The 14,383-nt window shown below is 44.4% G+C and overlaps 1 protein-coding gene across 1 annotated transcript; it reads right to left on the bottom strand.

Moving 5' to 3' along the window:
- Positions 1–2,169: 2,169 nt before the first annotated feature.
- LOC309350833 (phospholipase A2 inhibitor and Ly6/PLAUR domain-containing protein-like) lies at positions 2,170–12,461 on the bottom strand. The gene is made up of 5 exons (XM_081878114.1): positions 12,331–12,461; positions 8,244–8,366; positions 7,082–7,237; positions 4,520–4,660; positions 2,170–2,904 (listed from the first exon to the last, which is right to left on the bottom strand). The coding sequence occupies exons 1-5, from the start codon at positions 12,377–12,379 to the stop codon at positions 2,687–2,689; spliced, it is 687 nt and encodes a 228-aa protein (XP_081734240.1). The 5' UTR covers positions 12,380–12,461; the 3' UTR covers positions 2,170–2,686.
- Between the last annotated feature and the right edge of the window lie 1,922 nt (positions 12,462–14,383).

The raw sequence follows: 14,383 nt of genomic DNA, 5'->3' as shown, positions 1-14,383 counted from the left end.
TACCCCGCCCATCTGGCTGGGTTTCCCCAGCCACTCTGAGCGGCTCCCAACAGAATATAAAAAGCACGATAAAACATCAAACATTAAAAACTTCCCTAAGCAGGGCTGCCTTCAGATGTCTTCTAAAATGTAACACTAATGTCTCAACAAATGAAACTTATCTGTAGAAAACGCAACTTGAAAAAAAGAGAGAATGCGTGTATTTTTGTAAACAAAAAAATCTAAGTGTACAGATGTCTTCTAAAAGTCAGATAGTTGTTTATTTCCTTGACGTCTGATGGGAGGGTGTTTCATATGGCAACTCCATACCCTCCCACATTTCTCCGATGAAAATAAGGAGGTCCTTTTATCAATCAATCAATCAATCAATCAATCAATCAATACCCTGCCCATCTGCCTAGATTGCTCCAGTCATTCTGGGTGGCTTCCAATGTATATGAAATCATAAAACATTTTTTTTAAAACCTTCCCTATACAGGGCTGCTTTCAGATAGTTACTTATCTCCTTGGCTCAAGGGGTCGTATAACTCCAGACCCTCCAACATTTCTCCAATGAAAATAGGGACGTCCTAAGAAAAAGCGGGGCATTCTGGGATCAAGTCAGAAACCAGGATGGCTTCTCTAAATCCAGAACCGTCCCTGGAAAATAGTGACACTTGGAGGGTCTGTAAGATCCAGAAATTTCAAACCAGTAATCAACAAAAGGTTTTGAGCATAGCTGTCAACTTACAGATTTGAAAATAAGGGACCAGCAGCCAAAATAAGGGACCTGCAGCCTCACCTGTTCCAGGCACTCCAGTCTTCCTGTCCTCCTGCAGTCTGGTCAAACTCATGCTGGTAGCTTCAAGAACACTGTCCAACCAACTTTGTAACCAGAGGTTCAACTGACTAGAATCTGAATCACATGCACCACAAGGCCTATGCAGCCTCAACTTAAAATGGCTCCCCGGCCTGGCTTTGCACTGCAAGGTTTGCAGCAGCACGTCCAACAAAATGGCGTCCAGCATTCAAAAAACCCCTCAGCTTGCATTAACTAGCCACACACAAGGCATGCAAGCTCCACCCCCCAGTCGTTCTTAGACTTCTTATTGGGTGAGCAACACAGCCAAGCAACACAGTTGGAGCCTCCCTCCTCCCCGGCAGGGAGGGAGGGAGGGAGGGAGGGAGGGAGAGGAGCTGCTTCCTTTGAAATTTAAGGGACACCATTTAAGGGACATTTAAGGGACATCCATCAATAAGGGACAGCAGTAGGACATGGCGCTGGAATAAGGGACTGTCCCTTCAAATAAGGGACACTTGACAGCTATGGTTTTGAGTGGCGCTAATAATACAGACGCATAAACAAAACCAGTGTGCAGGTGCTTTATACATAAGTCTACAGACTAAGGGAGCCGCTTCCGGCTTCAGGTTTTAGCTGAGAAGGCCAAGAAACCACAGGTATAAATCAAATTCAGATTCCAGTCACAGAAACATCCCTCCCTGTGATCTGCTTTCTTGTGATGTGGTCCAGCTTCCAGGCTACAGGGCAGAAGTTGCTGTACTCTTGCAATACCACCCAAATCTGCCATGTAGCAAAAAGTATAACATACAGATATAAAAACAGGGCTGGTTCTGACATGGTCCCAGGCTGCTATCCTGTTCAACCTTTTGGGAACTCAGTGCTGCTTCCTGTGGTCTCCCATCTAAACATCAGTGAGGTCCAAATGCACATATTTTCAACAATGCTATAGCATCAGATGCTACAGGCCATACCTATTTACTCAGGTGAGCCTAGTTTCATCCTAAATATTTTATAGACGGTACAGGGATGAACCAGGCTGAGGTTTGATTCTGAGAACCCACCACATGTGGAATGAGCCAATTTGGGGCCATGAGCGAATAGAAATGGACATGCATTGCATGCTAAGTTCTGAACTTACAGGCTCCATAAAAACACTTTAAAGCAGTTGGATCAATTAAGAGCCTTTTCCAGCTATTTTACAAGCCCATTTAGTTAACATGAATGCTCTTTCCCTGTGTTTCAGCATGAAGTAACTAAAACGTGAAGTACATTGATAATGCTGCAACCTATCAAACAATCATATTGATTGGAAATCCAAAAAGGGGGCTGTAACACAGAGAAGGTTCATAACCTCCCCAAAGCTTAAACAAACAAGAAACGAATCGATATTCTTGGGTTTCATTTTTTTATTTTACTATTGATTTTGCTATTTAACAGATCGGTCAGACGGAAGAATGGGTAAGGAGCCAAATTGTTAATCAATCAAATGTTTAATCGGTTTGCCATTGTTGTTAAATGTCTATTAGGTGTTGGCACATATTCCTTTAGAACATGCAGGTGAAAGCTGATGTAGAGGACGGACTTGCATTGGCTTTAGTGCTTGGTGTTGATGACATGAATGTTACCTGCTCAGTTCATCTGGCGAAAGCCCAAAGTCTGTGAAACAGGCCTTCATCATGGAGAGGAAAGCACTCTACTCAGTCTTTAGTACACCTGCGGCTGCGATTCTCACTTTCATTGATAGGTTGATCGATTAACTGGAATCAACGGTTGCCCCTTAGTCCCTAACACGTGAAAGAGCAAATGCTCAGGTAAACCAGTTATGCTAAGAGAGAGTTGTCAAGCTTTTAACACAAGCCTCAGCTTAGCACCTCCATCCGTTTGTTAATGCACACAGATTGTAAGTTAAGAACAGAGCTTCATGAGGAAAAAACCAACAATGGCGGAAAGGAGGAATCCAGTTGGTCCAAGAGGCATATTGGCTGTGCTGCTGGAGGCTGCTCTGCATTCAAGGTTCGTGATGGCCGAGCTGATCCCCGTAAATGTTGCTGCCCCTCCCAAAATAGGAGCACAGACGGCAGGTGTAGCACAACCCTTCATAGCAACTTTCCCGGTAGCTTCACCTGGTATTGGAAAGAGAGAATATAATAAGGTGGTTGTCAGCCACAAGAGGGCGGCAGATGATCATCTAAAGATCCACCCCGCTCACTCTTACACTTTCAAGAGCAGAGGGCAGATTTTCTGGGAATTTTTGTTTTGTTTGGATAGACTGATATCCTGCCTCTTTCCTGAAAGTTGCAAGGCAGCTCACAATCAAAGGCAACACTACAGCAATGTAGAATAGAATAATATTTACTGTGTTGCTTTATAAATGGGTGGCGCTGTGGTGAAAACCACTGAGCCTTGGGCTTGCCGATCGGAAGGTCGGTGGTTTGAATCCCCGTGACGGGGTGAGCTCTTGTTGCTCGGTCCCAGCTCCTGCCCACCTAGCAGTTCGAAAGCACGCAGTGCAAGTAGATAAATAGGTACCGCTCTGGCGGGAAGGTAAACAGCGTTTCCGTGTGCTGCTCTGGTTTCACCAGAAGCGGCTTAGTCATGCTGGCCACATGACCCGGAAAACCTGTCTGCGGACAAATGTCGGCTCTCTTGGCCTGTAAAGCGAGATGAGCGCCGCAACCCCAGAGTCGTTCATGACTGTACTTAACTGTCAGGGGTGCTTTACAGGTAGGTAGCTGTGTTGGTCTGCTGTAGTCGAAACAAAATAAAAAAATTCCTTCCAGTAGCACCTTAAAGACCAACTAAGTTAGTTATTGGTATGAGCTTTCATGGGCATGCACACTTCTTCAGATACCTTATTGGTATGAGCTTTCGTGTGCATTACCTTTACCTTTACCTTTACCTTTACCTTTACCTTTACCTTTACCTTTACCTTTACCTTTACCTTTACCTTTTTTATAGTAGGGTATTTGAAGAAGTAAAAATCCGGACACAAGTTGCTTTAAAAAAACAACAACACAGCAAACAAAAACAGCAATGCAGTAGACATCAGAATCAACAGAACGGAACAGCCCATAATCAAAGGAACAACCTTGGTGCCTTGGCTAATTCAGCTGATATCTCATGCTTAATTGGAAGTTAATAAATTCAGTCCATTTCCCAGGGCTAAGCAAGTTTGAGTCTGGGTAGAGCTTACATGTTTTGGAAGGAAGGTGGGATATAAATGTAATAATTTTTTAAAATAAAATTACCGTAGAATTTCATTCGCAGCGAAACCAAAAGAGAATTTATTCCCGTGGGCATAAATTGACATGGGAAGCTGACAGCCATCTGTTCCATTTAGCAGCATGGTAAAGAAAATTTACCTCTGTTTTGCTCTCCCAGATTTCTGATCTGGTGAAATAGGACTAATACAAAAGTTTGAGGGGGCCCTGGCAAGTGCCTTCTGGCACTATTCTTTGTTGGTGGACCCATACTTGGTGTGGTGGTGGTGGAAGGTGGCAGCAGCAATATTCCAAAAAGAACCAGGCAATTGGGTCCAACTGCCATTTTCATTTCCAACAGCGCTCCCACTATGGCATTGTCCCAAAGCATTGAGGGAAATGTAAATAGTCTGAACTTCTGGAAGTGCCATGCCAGGTATTTTTTTTAAGGCATCTGAACTGTGTTTATGATATGAAGATAATGAGCGAAGTCCAAAAGAACCCAAACCAAATGCATGCATGGGAATGAATAAATTACCTGTATGTATGAATCCAGCTAAGTCAATGCAATGAGATTCATATCCAACACAATCCACTGTTTCATCACTGCATGAATCAGAAAAGGAAGCATAGCAGGCTGGGCACCGAAGGCCGTTGAGTTTGGTCTCCAGACGCTTCACTGAACCAAGAGAGAAAAAGTCAACTTCCTGAGAACATTACTGGGTGTTGCAAATATAACTGTGCTGCGCAGTGGCATGAGGAAAAGAGTTGTAAAGTACGACTAATAATAATTTAATAATTTATAATAATTTATTATTTATACCCCGCCCATCTGGCTGGGTTTCCCCAGCCACTCTGGGCGGCTTCCAACCGAATATTAAAAACAATACAGCGTCAGACATTAAAAACTTCCTGAAACAGGGCCACCTTCAGTTGTCTTTTAAAAGTAAAATACTGTATTTTTTCGTTCTATAAGACACACCAGACCACAAGACGCACCTAGTTTTTGGAGGAGGAAAACAAGAAAAACATATTCTGAATCTCAGAAGCCAGAACAGCAAGAGGGATCGCTGCGCAGTGAAAGCAGCAATCCCTCTTGCTGTTCTGGCTCCTGGGATAGCTTGCGCAGCCTGCATTCACTCCATAAGACACACACACATTTCCCCTTACTTTTTAGGAGGGAAAAAGTGAGTCTTATAGAGCAAAAAATACGGTAGTTGTTTATTGCCTTGACATCTGCCTGGAGGGCATTCCACAGGGCAGGCGCCACTAATAATAATTTCTAGCTTACATTAAGCTAGAAATTCCAAGGAGGAGGGAACTGGCCAAGGGGACCCCCATTTTCTGCCACTTCCCCATTGTTATAAGAAAAAACTGCTCCTTTTCCCTTATGGGGTACCCAAGAGCCAGTACAGAGTCCTTATGTGGGTTCTCTATTGGTAGGAGAAAATAACAGAGGCCAACCAGACAATATCGAGAAGCAAGGCAGCTAGTAAGCCTGATCTTTATTAAACTGTTGCAACAGGGTGCTCACCCCCCATGCAGGAGGGACCCAGAACATTGGTGTGCAGGCTCTTATACAGACTTTCGAAATTGCCACCCTGTAGTTCAAGACCACCCCCAAAAACATTATACATACATCACTGAAGGGGCGGCCTACAGCAGAAAACCTGTCTGCCAGGATACCTGATAATGGTCACTGTTTGCTTTTACCTGGGCAGCCTGGCCATTCTTTTGTGATGGTAAATACCCAGTTCATGAATCCAGGTCACAGGCTCGCCCTATTCATACACAGATATGCCCTTAAGACAGAATTTGTGAGTAAAGAGACAATGGGGAGGTTTTCCTGTTTCTTTCCTCCTTGCAGAGGTCAATTTGGGAGAGCCAAAATGGCTTCAGGATTGTTCTCCTGTACTATTTCAGACACGTGGTTTATATACTTAGGTATGTGTTTGCCTTGTACATTTATGAACATTTACTTTATATATGTATATAAGACCTCAGAATTTCTATAACACCATGTTCGGTGTAAAATGCAAACTGGATGCCAAGGTACGTGCAGTACAAAGCAATCTCTTGGGATAGCAATGTTTTAGCCTAGCCAATGGAGCAGTGAGTGAACACAGAGCCCCAGAAAGCCCTTGAGATGTTGTCTGAGGGTCATATAGCTGATAAATACTAATAAAGGGAGAGGGGAAATGCCTCAGGCCAGCCTGTCCTAGCAACCTGACTTTAAAAAATCGGGTCCTCCCTTAAAGAGAGCACGTGTTGCGGTGAGACCTGGCAACCAAACCCTGTGTTGTGGGTGGGTAAGACTGGATAGCCACAACACCCAATTGGTAGGTCCCTTGATGCTGAGTTTAATCAGGCCAGTGGGACGCAAGTTAAATGGATCAAGGGACCTATATATACCCATGCACGTGACCCAGAGCTTCCTCTTTCGGCTCGTGCATCAGAACACCCACCCACCTCTCCCTACTTTTAGGGCAGTGTGCTTGACCTTGCTATGCCGTCGTGTGTCGTCTGTCATTGGGACAGGGGCATGGCAGGAATTTTCCCCACTTGGCTGATTGGCTGGTGCCATTTGGGTTTCGCCTGCCGCGTAGCAAATCAATACAACTTGTAAGGTTGCAGATAGGCTCTGGTTCAGGTGATAGGGATGGGGGAACGCTCTCGCCAGCCCTATGTGAAGGGTATTCCATTAGAGGAATCCAGGGACTCGATGGTTTGGTCAACCCCTGAGAGGGGATTGTGCCCGTGCCTGAGTCCAGGGGGGCAGTTGGGTGGCGGAGATAGCCTGTTCCCGGCTTTCTGCTTATCCAGGTGTTCACCCTTGGCTGACCTATGCTGGTGCCATGGGTCAGCGCTACCTGCAACGGTGCAGGGAGCTAGTCGAACCAGAGCCTATGCAACCACTCACTTTCTGTAATCAATAAAGTTGTGGCCTAAATTCTGCCAGAAACCAAACCAAAATTTGAATCTTGTCTGAATTTATTTAATGGGGAGGTTTAAAGGTCTGAACATGCAAAAGCTCCAAAGGCATGTATACAGTTGGGTGCACAAAAGGAATCAGAAAAGGAAAATACAAACTGTTACCTACATTTGGCAGGAAAGGCGGTATTGCAAGCATCTGTCTTACAGCAGAAAACACTGGTCCTTGATCTTCTCTTTTTACCCAAGTTAATATCAGCGGAACCGACTTCGCAGTAATTGGATGGAACACAGTTCTTAATAATGCCATTAACCTTTAGATTTTCTGCAAGAGGGTATGGGGAGAAAGATGTGAGACTTCCTATCAGATGATGAGGATAATGCACATAGCACAGAGGCTCAAAAGCGAATCATTTCTATTAAACCATATATTACTGAGAACCAGGAAAACTAGAGGCCCCTGCTGTCAGCCCCCTCACACAATGATACTATGTTTTTACATTTCTTAAAAAATAATTTTATTCTTATGTATTTCTTTACCACAATTTCCTCCCAGCTTTTTAAAAAGGAGTTTGAAGCAGCACAAATAATTAATCCCCTTTCTATTTCACCTTCACAACAACCCTGTGAGGTAGATTAAGCTGAGAGTTAGCCCAACTCTCTAACCTCTGCGTCATGCCGACTCCACCATCCCCTTTCCTGCCAATATTGCACTCTGAAACGCTTAACAAAATTAACCGTGGTGCAATAAAATAGAATGCAGCACAACAAAATACAAAAGTCTAAAACCACAGTCAATCTGTTGCTATACCAAGCTGATCTGAGCATGCCTTGGTTTAATGTGTCGGCAGAGCCTGGACTCATGGTTTAGTTGTCTCCAGGCTAACTGTGGTTTGTTGTAACCATAAGCTGTAACCATGGTTTTTCCTTTGTAAAAGTCTGTGAGCTGATGGTCACCTAACAGTTCACTCCTCATCCCCAGTTACACTGGTTGGAGGGGTTAGGATGGGAACTATTCCCTTGCCCCAGTGTAAATGGCTTACACTGGTGTAAACCTGGTGAATATTTTCCAGCCATATTTTCCTAGTTAGTATTGCTCTACCCAGTGTGAGCGCTTTTAAAAAGGAAAGTATTACACCCCTAGTTGACTGGTTCTGCTAAGGCAGAGAATTACCATGGAGAGAGGGGGCCACCACAGATGAGGCCCTTAATAAGACAGTCATCTGCAGGCCTTCCAGTGGTAGAGGCACCAATAGTAAATCCTCACCAGTACGCAACAACAAATCATGGATGCATCCCACCGCTGAGACCAAAAAATAAATCACGAATACCTTCAAAAAGTTCACTTTCAAACAAAGTGATGCCACAGAAATTGTGGTCTTGGGGGCAAGTCACCACTTCACCAGTGCAGTTTTGGCCTAGGCCTGTGCAAGCTTCACATTGTAAAGCAGTCCCTGGAAAAGGAAAAGGAAAGGAAATATATTATGTCAGTTGGATTTAACTAGTTTCCTGTGATTTCTCTGTACCTCTCTCTGTTTTTCCAGGGAAGGAAATGTCCGGACCTAAATAGCTTTAAAGGATGAAGTTTCCTCTCAGACCAGATGCACTTGTCTGACAGGATCGAAACCAGTCCCCATACTTAAGTTATGGGTGTGTGTACACACAGTTTCACATGCTTTTGAGAAGGGGGTGGAATGTAGACTGGGTATAATTAATTCCTAGCATTTGCATAAACTTAAAGCTATACAAGCCAAGATACAGAGGCCATCTTCTGACCTCACATATATTAGGAAAACACCTTGAGCTGCTTCTTTCGATTTTCATCAGTTTCAGAGACAGGGGATGAGTTCCACCACCATCCAACTCTTAAGTTGACTTGACCACATCGCCAATAGCCAAAACCTGCTCACCTGGTTCACATACCTGTTCAGCAACAGCTAAGAAACATTTTTGCTGGCTTTGGGTGAGTCATTGTTTCTAAATTTAGGCTAATTCGCCGGATTGTTGACAGAACTGTGTATAACTCTTAAGCTTCAAAACAAAGCAAATTACCTTAAGTTCTGCAGGGGGAAAGAAGCATCCTGAGGCTGACGACGTTTTGTAAATAAGGTATGTTTGCATGAATTTGCATAATTTATTCTGCACAGGGCCAGCCCAGAACATGTTTGTGGCCTGAGGCAATGGTGCCTCCACCATTCTATGCATGGCGGACAATTGGAATGGTAGTTAATTCAATGCTAATCATGGGCCAGTGTTTCCTAATGTGCCTGAAGGCAACAGGTTTTTCCTGGGGTGGGGGGTGTGAAGATCAGGCTGCATGACATACACAGCTCTGAAAAGCAGCTTAAAAAGCAACAACAGTAAAAATATATATATATATATTAAGTGATAAACCATTGACTTCAAAACAGATGCAGAGATGTGGCTGTTCACTCCATGTTTCTTGCTGAAACACACACATATACACATGATGCAATATATAATAACTGGAATGTATTGTCTTCTAGAAAATTAGGAACATAACAACATATGAAGCCTGGATTGCACCAAAAGTCTACCTAGTCCCATATCCTGCTTCCCACAGTGCCTGACCAGCACCCTGGCTAACTCCACAAACAGAGCATGAAGGCTATAACCCTGCTCCGTGGTACAGTGGTACCTTGGGTTACAGACGCTCCAGGTTACAAACGCTTCAGGTTACAGACTCCGCTAACCCAGAAATAGAACTGGGTTATGAACTTTGCTTCAGGATGAGAACAGAAATTGCGTGGCGGCAGCGGGAGGCCCCATTAGCTAAAGTGATAAGGTAAAGGTAAAGGGACCCCTGACCATTAGGTCCAGTCGTGGCTAACTCTGGGGTGGCGGCACTCATCTCGCTTTATTGGCCGAGGGAGCTGGCGTACAGCTTCCGGGTCATGTGGCCAGCATGACTAAGCCGCTTCTGGTGAACCAGAGCAGCGCACGGAAATGCCATTTACCTTCCCGCCGGAGCGGTACCTATTTATCCACTTGCACTTTGACATGCTTTCAAACTGCTAGGTGGGCAGGAGCAGGGACTGAGCAACGGGAGCTCACCCCGTCGCAGGGATTCGAACCACTGACCTTATGATTGGCAAGTCCTAGGCTCTGTGGTTTAACCCACAGCGCCACCTGCGTCCCCAGCTAAAGTGGTACCTCAGGTTAAGAACAGTTTCAGGTTAAGAACGGATCTCCAGAACGAATTAAGTTCTTAACCCGAGGTACCACTGTATTCAGCGGCATCCTATTGCAGAATCTGGAAGTTACATTTAGCCAGTAAAATAACAGCGCAATCCTAAGGTGGCGGTGGCAGCGGAACTGCACCAGCCAGGGCAGAAGGTAGAGGGATGATGTTTCCATTTTCTCTACCATTTAAACCAGGGGTGAGCAAACTTTTCCCTCAGACCTTGTGGGGAGCTGGACTATAAGCCACTCCCCCACAACTCTCCCCTCCCTTCTCCACATAACTGTCAACGTTTCCCTTTTTTAAAGGAAAGTTCCCTTATTCAGAATATGATACCTTGCAAGAAAAGGGAGAAGTTGACAGCTATGCTTCTCCACAGCACCGGACGAGCCCCGGTGGCTGCTTACCTGTGTCTTGTGAGCGGCAAGGGCTGGCGGCGGCGGCGGGGACGGCGAGCGGCGCACGAAAGGGCTCCAGAGAGGGGCTGCTTAAAATGGCGGCCGCTCGAGCGCTGCTTCTGCCTGCACCACCAAAGCCCAGCCCCCTTCCTCCTCTAGGCAGGGCGGGGAGAAGCCAGGAGGAGGGAGGGAGGAGGCGCCACTGCCGTGGGAGGGAGAGGGAAAGAATGCGCACACTGGCGATCCATGTGGCGATTCCCAGACCATCCATGGAACGGATCCAGAAGGCAATTGGGCCTGATAGTTTGCCAACCCATGATTTAAACCAATGAGAGGCAAAATACACCGGCTCCAAAGCCTCAGGTCCTTTTTTGACATTTCCAGGGGCATATCAGGGAACTGAGAGGTCTCTCCTGACTGCCCTCCATATCTCATTTTCAGGACCATCACCCCCAGTGTTACAGGAACGCCCCCCCATTCTCTGCTGCTAAACTGGGGAGGTCTCCCTCTCTGCCCATTTGACCCCCACCCCTTGGCAGTGGAGAGGCAAGCGCCCAACATCCAACAGCTCATTGGTTGCTCTGTTTGGAAGCTTAGAATTACTTTCTAACCGAGTTTGTATACTTTAGGTAAAATTAAGGTATAGAAAAGCTCACAACATGGTGAGTTGCACTGGATATTGGGGGAAGGAATGGGTAGAAAGAAGAGACGGGTCCACTTTCCTTCTATTCACCATTTTTGAAATAAAACATTTTTGGCTCATGAGTGATCTTGTCCTGGAGCTATTCATAATTTCCAGAATTTATTTTTTTAACATTAATGAAATAAAACTTAATGAAAGCTGTGGCATAAAATCTTCAAGACATTCAGGGGAGGAGGGGAATGTTCTTTGTGACACAATATGTTTCCGATAGGTAGAAATCACACCCACACAAGTATATTATTATTATATTATATTATATTATATTATATTATATTATATTATATTATATTATATTATATTAATTATTATATTATATTATATTATATTATATTATATTATATTATATTATATTATATTATATTATATTATATTATATTATATTATATTATATTATATTATATTATATTATATTATATTATATTATATTATATTATATTATATTATATTTTATATTATATTATATTAGCATTAAATTAGCAGGGGAGGCAGTCAGGTTATCATATCTTCCCAGCTACGATTTTTATGTTGGAAAGCCCTCAAAATAAGTTCAATTCTCGGAAAACATTGTGGCAGGGATTTAGGGAGAACAATTGGTTTAGTTCAGCAGTGAAACTGCTGCTGGTTAGATCTCGCATATCTCTGTGAATGGCTGCATAGTTGGCAAAAAGTCATACAGGACTTGGGAGCTAGCTACATTCCAGAAAAGAGATACATCCAGATTCAGAAACGAGAAACATACAATTATCTCCTGTAGAGCTATAATATTCTAAAGCAAACAGCATTAAGTACGTACCGGGGATATTTAAAGAAAAGGGTGTCAGAGAATCCTTGCTTCTCAAGCACACACATGCAAACACACATACATACATATACATCAGCACAATCGGACGTCTTCTTCTGCCCCAGCTGCAACAAAACATGTCTATCCCATATTGCGATACAGCCACACCGAGCGCTGTAGCTCTCAACTGGCTTGACTTTACCACGAAAGGTCCACACTTCCATTGTCTTCCAGACAGATGGATGCTGCCAATAATATTATGCCCACACCCAGATATAGATATAGCTGCTCTAGATAGAGATAGAACTCTACCTGCATAGGATGGGATACTCACCTCTGGCTATGAGTGCTGAGAGGAAGCAAATGCCAAGGAAGATCTGCATTGCTGCTGGGTGAGAAGTGGGTTGAGTCTCTGATGAAGCCAACTCTTCAGATGGGAGTTATAGTCATGTCAACAATTACTGCCTAGGAGGGAGGAGCATTTAAAAGCATCTTTCCTCCTCAAGGCCACATTGGAGAGGAAGTTGAGCAATGAACGTTCATCTGCTACATGAACGTTCATCTCTTTCTCTCACCCTCATCCTTCCTCCACGGAGCCTGAGTGGTGTGTGCATTTGCGCCATGTTATCTTGACAACAAGGGATGTGGGTGGCACTGTGGGTTAAACCACAGAGCCTAGGACTTGCCGATCAGAAGGTCGGCGGTTCGAATCCCCGTGATGGGGTGAGCTCCCGTTGTTCGGTCCCTGCTTCTGCCAACCTAGCAGTTCGAAAGCACATCAAAGTGCAAGTAGATAAATAGGTACCACTCCGGCGGGAAGGTAAACGACATTTCGGTGCGCTGCTCTGGTTCGTGCACTGCTCTGGCCACATGAACGCGAAGCTGTACGCCGGCTCCCTTGACCAATAAAACGAGATGAGCGCCGCAACCCCAGAGTCGGTCACGACTGGACCTAATGGTCAGGGGTCCCTTTACCTTTACCTATCCTGACAACAACCCTGAGGTAGATGAGAGATCGGTGACCAACCCCCAGATCACCGTCATGGCTGAACAGGGATTGGAACTTGCCCACCTTGACCTCACCACACAGCTCCATGTCAGTATCGAAGCCAGAATCTATTCTGGTTTTGACCAGGTGTCACGTGATATTTGCTTCGCCGTTGTAACAAATTCAGCACCTACACTTTGGAACTCCTTGCCACTTGACATCAAGCACATTTTGGCCCCTGCTTAAGACATTTTTGTTTGGGCATGTCCAGTGCTTTTTTCTGGGGGGTACGCAGGGGTACGCCTACCCCTAAACATTTTGTGCATCTAAGTTTGGCCTCATTGAGGGGCAGTATTTCAATATGAGTAGGAAAGTGAGAGTACCCCTAAACTTTTTTTTAGAAAAAAAAAAGCACTGGGCATGTCTCTCCAGACACATAGCTGTAGGTGTGTTTTAATTTATTTTACTGTTCATTTTAATTATCTTTAACTGATTTTAATTGTTTTTATTGATCATTTTAATATTCCTTATACAGTGGTACCTCGCAAGACGAATGCCTTGGAAGACGAAAAACTCGCAAGACGAAAGAGTTTTTCGTTTTTTCAGTTGCTTTGCAAGACGATTTTCCCTATGGGCTTGCTTCGCAAGACGAAACGTCTTGCGAGTTTGTTTCCTTTTTCTTAAAACCGTTAATACCAGCGTGCATCCGTGCTTCGCAAGACGAAAAATCCGCAAGACGAAGAAACTCGCAGAACGAATTAATTTTGTCTTGCGAGGTACCACTGTAAACTACTTTGTGATTTTACTGCATTCAAGCAGTATATATATTTAGATGATAGATATAGATAGATGATAGATAGATGATAGATAGATTATAGATGATAGATAGATATAGACAGACTTCTTCCTGAGGATACCATCTTCCCCCCTACAGCCCTGATGTGTTTGCTATCTGAATAGTGCAAAAAGTGATGGAACAGTGAGACTCCCATAAGTGTAACACTTGTTGTTGTTTAGTCGTTTAGTCGTGTCCGACTCTTCATGACCCAATGGACCAGAGCACGCCAGGCACTCCTGTCTTCCACTGCCTCCTGCAGTTTGGTCAAACTCATGTTGGTAGCTTCGAGAACACTGTCCAACCATCTCGTCCTCTCTCGTCCCCTTCTCCTTGTGCCCTCCATCTTTCCCAACATCAGGGTCTTTTCCAGGGAGTCTTCTCTTCTCATGAGGTGGCCAAAGTCTTGGAGACTCAGCTTCAGGATTTGTCCTTCCAGTGAGCACTCAGGGCTGATTTCCTTCAGAATGGAGAGGTTTGAACTTCTTGTAGTCCATGGGACTCTCAAGAGTCTCCTCCAGCATCATAATTCAAAAGCATCAATTCTTCGGCGATCAGCCTTCT

This window comes from Podarcis erhardii (genome assembly GCF_964252035.2).
Source record: "Podarcis erhardii genome assembly, chromosome: 10".
NCBI classification, from domain to species: Eukaryota; Metazoa; Chordata; class Lepidosauria; order Squamata; family Lacertidae; genus Podarcis; species Podarcis erhardii.
This window is presented reverse-complemented; position numbering and strand designations above follow the sequence as displayed.

Bases quoted from the DNA above. Each gene is read 5' to 3' on its own strand.
- LOC309350833 (XM_081878114.1), bottom strand. From the start codon at position 12,379: ATGCAGATCTTCCTTGGCATTTGCTTCCTCTCAGCACTCATAGCCAGA. The intron at 7,238-8,243 runs GTATTCGTGATT...ACCCTCTTGCAG, and splicing joins TGAAAGTGAACTTTTTGAAG to AAAATCTAAAGGTTAATGGC. The intron at 4,661-7,081 runs GTAGGTAACAGT...CTCTTGGTTCAG, and splicing joins TACCGCCTTTCCTGCCAAAT to TGAAGCGTCTGGAGACCAAA.